At 46.9% G+C, this 5,618-nt stretch overlaps 1 protein-coding gene across 2 annotated transcripts in view; it reads left to right on the forward strand.

Moving 5' to 3' along the window:
* The window catches only part of bcap31 (B cell receptor associated protein 31), a 9,539-nt gene extending 5,315 nt beyond the window's left edge, over positions 1–4,224 (forward strand). The window contains exons 6-9 of one of the 2 annotated variants that reach the window (XR_003887909.1): positions 2,225–2,351; positions 2,871–2,971; positions 3,749–3,862; positions 3,986–4,224. Coding sequence is in view for 1 of the 2 variants with exons in the window: in XM_029834062.1 (XP_029689922.1) it covers positions 2,225–2,351; positions 2,871–2,971; positions 3,749–3,775 (255 nt within the window). In the remaining variant the exon portion in view is untranslated. Of the gene's footprint in view, positions 1–2,224; positions 2,352–2,870; positions 2,972–3,748 lie in introns of both variants that reach the window. The other variant, XM_029834062.1, reaches the window with a different exon arrangement.
* The last annotated feature ends 1,394 nt before the right edge of the window (positions 4,225–5,618 follow it).

Below are 5,618 nucleotides of genomic sequence, written 5' to 3' on the forward strand. Positions count from 1 at the left end.
CTCCTCGGTGGAGAGGAAGGGAGGTTGAAAGCAAAATTAACCCCAGACTTCCCTCGGCTGCACTAAATCCAGCAGGATGTAAACTTTACAGCCTTTTTCTCCTATATAACTGTATAAATTCTAAACCAACACGTCCAGCAGACCAACGCTGCAGTGACTTGTGGCAGGATCTTTTGTTTTTATCAATCTCTTTCACATATTCTTCTCTCCTCCTTTAAACAAACCCACCAGGAATCTTTTTATTGACACAGATATGCCTGAACCTACAACTCGTGTTGTACATTAAAACTCATTACCCAAATCCGAGGGTGCGACAGGTCAGTTGCAGTTCCATTGAATCATCTGTAGGGGGCAGCATTTATCCACATGTGCTGATCTGCACCCCGGGTCAAACAGATGATAACTACCCTGAACTGTGGATCATCCAGTTACTGGACACACACACACACACACACATACCTGGGCCATGAGTGAGAGGAGTGCAGGGGTTAGGTTATTGAGAGTGAGACAGGGTCAGATTACCGACTGGGTGAGAGACAGGTGTGAACGGGAGGAAGAGAAAGGGAGCGAACATGTTAAAGAATGTAGTTTTTCTGTGCATCATTTTGAAGCAGCACCTTTTCCCCTGCTGAGGACACAATGAGACATGTTCATTCAGCAAAGACTGAGCTTCAGCTCAAAGATACAGTCATGTCAGTCACAGGAAACCAACAATTATCGTGTCTTATTATACACGTATTGGCTAAATGTCGACATTGAATGGTTTGTTTGAGGAGTTTCTTTGCTTGATCACGTCCGTGACACCAACCTTTACATTCTAGGTCTCAGTAAGGTCTAGAATTCCCTGTAGAGCTAAGATGGGAAGCCATGTGCCTCCGGGACTTTAATATTTGGCACATGCTGGAAAGTTTTATGGATGGTAGCAGTTGAAAGGTGATGCCAGCGCCCCGACCATTCTGAAATGGTGGAGTCTGAGAGGTCATCTGCTTCTCTTTTTAACTTGACTGCTCATGCCTGTGGACAAACGTCCAATTTTCCTAATCTCACACAACAACAAATAAGGCCTCATTTCTGCTCTGGAAATGCTATTTTTGCTATTTAAAACGTTTAGAGCCAGTCAGAGTTCTAAACTTATGGGGTTGGGTTTTTTTTTTTGTTTCATAAAAACAAAATTTACATACCAAAACACTCAAATTAAACATAAATTATTATATATTATATTGGGCCCATAGTGTCTGAGTGTGGTGATGCTCCAGTTTTGGAGGGAAACACTTATAAACAGAGGAAGCCCAGGATGGATGTGTTCTTGTCAGCGAGGTTGTTTTACTGAGCTGTGCTGTCAACGGGTTTCCAGTCACTCCTTTACTCAGGCCATTGTGAATAATCGAAACGTTGGCGGGGTGAACAGCTCCTTCCTGTCGATCACTCTGAGTCTCTGCTAACACTTGCTAACCTCATCTTGCTGCACAGAGATTCACACCATGGCACATTTGAGATTTGACGTATTACATTTTTCTCGTCTAGAAGCAGAAGAAATGCATATGTGTGTGTGTGTGTGTGTGTGTGTGTGAAGCGTCCATATGCAGCAGCTGAGGCAGCCAATCAGCCGGCAGGGAGTTCTAACGCACAGCAACCGTCTGAGGTCAACGGTGACGAGTCAGGAGGTGGTGGACAGGAACAACTGTCAGTGGTTACCGTCGCCGCCAGTTTAGCTTTCTACAGGTCGCACGCCTGTGTGGTCAGATCTAGTCAACCAAGCCCAGAAGAAGAAAGTGTGGTATTGGTTGATTCATTTTGATGATTTAATAAATGATATTTGATGAGAATCATCAGAAACAACCTGAGAACATGGAAAAAAAGAGCGAGTTCAGAACAGAAGCGCTGGTGTCTGTCAGTGTGAACATCGTGTTTCCAGAGGGGGAGAATGAGTCATGTGAATGATCCTCGAGGTGAACGGTCATACGTGAATAATGGAGGACGCAGTCTGTGAGAGAGGAGGGACAGTCGTGTGTTCATGGCAACGGTAGCAGCTGTTCGGGGTGGAAGGATGAACAGATGTTCTCTGGGGCCACTGGCTGCTGACGGACAGATGGACGGATGCAGAGCAGCACCCCAGTAGAATTCTTCCCCACAGCTGAAGCATCTATATAGTGTTTTGGTTTTTTGGGGTTTTTTTCTGCATCTCCACATCGATCAATAGTCAAGTCTCTCTGTTCTGTCTCAGAAACTCCAGGAAGCTGGTGTGGAACTGCCAGAGGCAGGGAAGAAGGGAGCAGGACCTCAAGAAGAGAACAAGGCTCTAAAAGAGGAGGTGAAGACCCTGAAGGAGGCGCTGGACACCACCAAAAAAGGTGAGGAGCAAAAGAATGCTTTTCTTTGCCGCCTGGGACCCTGGTTGGGGTGTTTTGGTACCTCCTGCCTGCTGATCCTGGACAGGCTCCTTGATTCTGAGAGTGATTAAGTGAGGTGAACACATGATGGAAGGAATATTTATTTTTAGAATCGGTAGGGATGCAACAGGAAACCAGGCACAGGCCTCTGAGGGTGTGAGGAGACAACAAGTTTACAGCAGGAGAGGGCAGAACCACTATTTATAGGGAATCCTCATTCATTCATTGGCGACGTGGTCGTTCAGTGCTGCTGAAAGGCTCAGCACGGGCACCAGAGCACGTGGAAACAGGAAGTGTAAGTGGGCGGATCCTCGTCACCCGTTTCATATCATTTCAGTTTAGACAAGATTCATATTTTGATGCTGCATAATTGCTGGATATAGTGTGTGTGTGTGTGTGTGTGTGTGTGTCGGGGAGATGCGAGTGATAGTGGATGTTTGCTGAGTAGAGCAGAAGCATGAACAGATCTGTGTTTCACAGCCCTGCAGAAGTCTGACAGTGACGTTCAGGCCATGAAGAAACAGGCTGAGAATCTGACGGTGGAGTACGACAGACTGCTGGATGAGCACAGCAAACTGCTGGTAATGCACACACACACACACACACGGGGGGGGGGGGGGAAGAGGGGGGCATCTTTACACTATCTGTCTTAGTCCTCTGAGTTGACTTCATTCTATCAAATACTTTAAATAAAAGCTTCCAGTCGCTTCTCTCAGATGGGCCTGGTCCTGCTCAAGGTTTCTTCCTGTTAAAGGGGAGTTTCTCCTTGCTACTGTTGGTTGTACAGGTTCAGGCCCTGGGATTATTATATATGAGCCCCCCCACCCTGTGGTATATGGTATGCTGTTACTTCCCACTGTGAGCTCTAATGTGTAGAATCAAGGCTCTGCTGGCTTTTCTATGAATTTGTGGCTTTGCTAAATCTATTTTGGCCGCTCCAGTAAAATCCCACCTGCTTTACTATAAATGTGTCCACCCAGATGACACACACGTGGTCCACAGACTCTTACGCAATATACCCACAAATACACCCGGGAGGGGGGGGGGGGGCGGATGACTCTGTGAATGGCTGGGGCAGAAAAGGGTCTCACTCCACCCCGTGGTGGCCCGGCCTGTCAGCTGACTGGAGGAGCATGATGTCACTATAAGTGTAGGTGTACTGGGAGCAGGGGGGGGGTCTTCTGGGGTTAAACTGGTCCAAACACGCTTCCAGCAGAAAGGGGGGGGGGGTCTTCCACCTCTCCAGGCACCCGAGCTTCTCAGGTGCTTCTCTGACTGAGCGGCTCCTTTATTGTCTGTGGGGTTTGGATGTTGGTCGGTTGGAGGAGCTCATGTTGGCTCCCGTTTCCTGTCTGCAGGCGAGCAGCGACAAGAAATCCGACTGAGGGCAACGGCACTGCTCCTGTCTTCAGCGTCCGCACAGTCCTCGACGAACCGCTCCTGCGTCCGCGCATGGGGACGTCCTCGCTCGTGTAGGATTCCCTGGCTGTGGTTTGGTTATTGCTTGGTGTTTTGTCCTGTCTGGAGCTACAACAGTTTCTTACTCTCTCTTTCATCAGCTCATTTCTTTTTCTATTTTTTATTTTTCTGCACAGGAGAACAGAAACTGTAAGATGTTCATGTCGGTGTTCTTTGGCTCCGCCCTCATACATTAAAAACAATTCACACATTGAACCTTGTGGAATTTCGGGCAGCTTCTCTCATCACTGGGAGAAGCTGCTGGGACACAGCAACTTTCACAGCCTCCCACTAAGATCTTCTTTCTGTTGGTCCTAAGTGTATAAAGCATTAAAAGTCTGGCTGGTCGGAAAATAAAGCCTTGTTTTCTTCTTGATTCCGACTTCATTTGAACTTTGTTGCAATTTTTCTGTCAACGTTTCTCAGAAAATGGTCAAACCCTCAAAGAACCTTGACTCACCCAAACTGTGTCTGTGGTTACTCACGGTTCTCCATTTCAAAAGTGCTTCCTGTGAGCTGCTGGGGCAGCTGAAGGTCATCGGTTCGATCGAAGCCTAAAATAGCCCCCGAAGCTTCGCCTTCATTGAATGAATGTGCACGATTAGTCATTGCTGATGCGCATCTGTCTTCGTGGGTGTGTCTCTGTCCCCATGATGTGGACTTTTAAAGGGCCTGAAGGGGGCAAACGAGCACACCGGTGGTCTTTACGGTTGCTTCACCTGTGGAAGCAAATGTGGTTTTGGTTTAGAGCAGAGGTCCTGGAGGACCGTAATTCGTATCCTCCGGGGGGGACAGGGTTGTCCACCTGACAGGCCACAAACCCCGGCTGGATTACGGCCCTCCGGGGCCTCCGCACCCCTGGTTTAGATGTTCCGAGCCGCACGCGAATCCTCTGAATTATTAAAGTTTAAAGTGGTCGTGATGACCTGAAGATTCACATCAGTAGTTTAGCTTCACCCAAAAGGTGTAATTTCACAATATCTTTCAGAATGTCCAGAATGATATCAAGTCTTTTATTTTCTCATAATTACGCTCAGCTAAATAATGGCAGAATATCGAGGAACGATTTGCCATATTCGGGGCTAAACTTGCATCATAAAGGCCCAGTTTTCCTCGGACTTGTAACAGTCTTTGTATAATATGCTATAAGCCTGTTACATCTATAAAGGATAAGATACGCTCAATCCGCTGTCTAAACATAGGGTCCCCGTCTCTAATAAGGCAGCTGTTGGACTAAACTTTTAGACACCACAAACCGGTTTGAGCCGCATCGCTGTCTTAACAGATCAACTTTCATAGCCAAGTGGCTGGTGTCCAGAACTGCTGACAGGATAAGGTCTCAGGCCAGGAACTTTTTTAAAGCTCCGCTAATTCTGTAGTCCGTCTGTGGTCGTTCACATGTGTGCTGATCTCACTTTCAACGCGGCTCTGGCTTTACATTGGAACGACGTGCTTGGGTGACGTTTATTTGAAGCTCCTTTAAATGTACTTCTGTGGAAGGGGGGGTGGTAATATAGGGAATTTACCCTGTGCAAAGTCTTTGATGTTAACAAATCAGAACTGTCGAAGGTGGTTTTGCCAAAAATATTAATGTTCTTTGGTGCTGGTGTTTCTTAAACTCAGTCATGGGGACACAAGTCTGATTCCACATTTGTAAATTTCATGGAAAAACATTAACATGTACGCGCCTCGTCTGTGTGTAAAGAAGGACGTAAAGATATTCCAACAGTTTGACCACGTGCATCGGAAGAATGTAGCCATGGAAACAGC

The sequence above is a fragment of the Takifugu rubripes genome, chromosome 3 (assembly GCF_901000725.2).
Source record: "Takifugu rubripes chromosome 3, fTakRub1.2, whole genome shotgun sequence".
Lineage (NCBI taxonomy): Eukaryota > Metazoa > Chordata > Actinopteri > Tetraodontiformes > Tetraodontidae > Takifugu > Takifugu rubripes.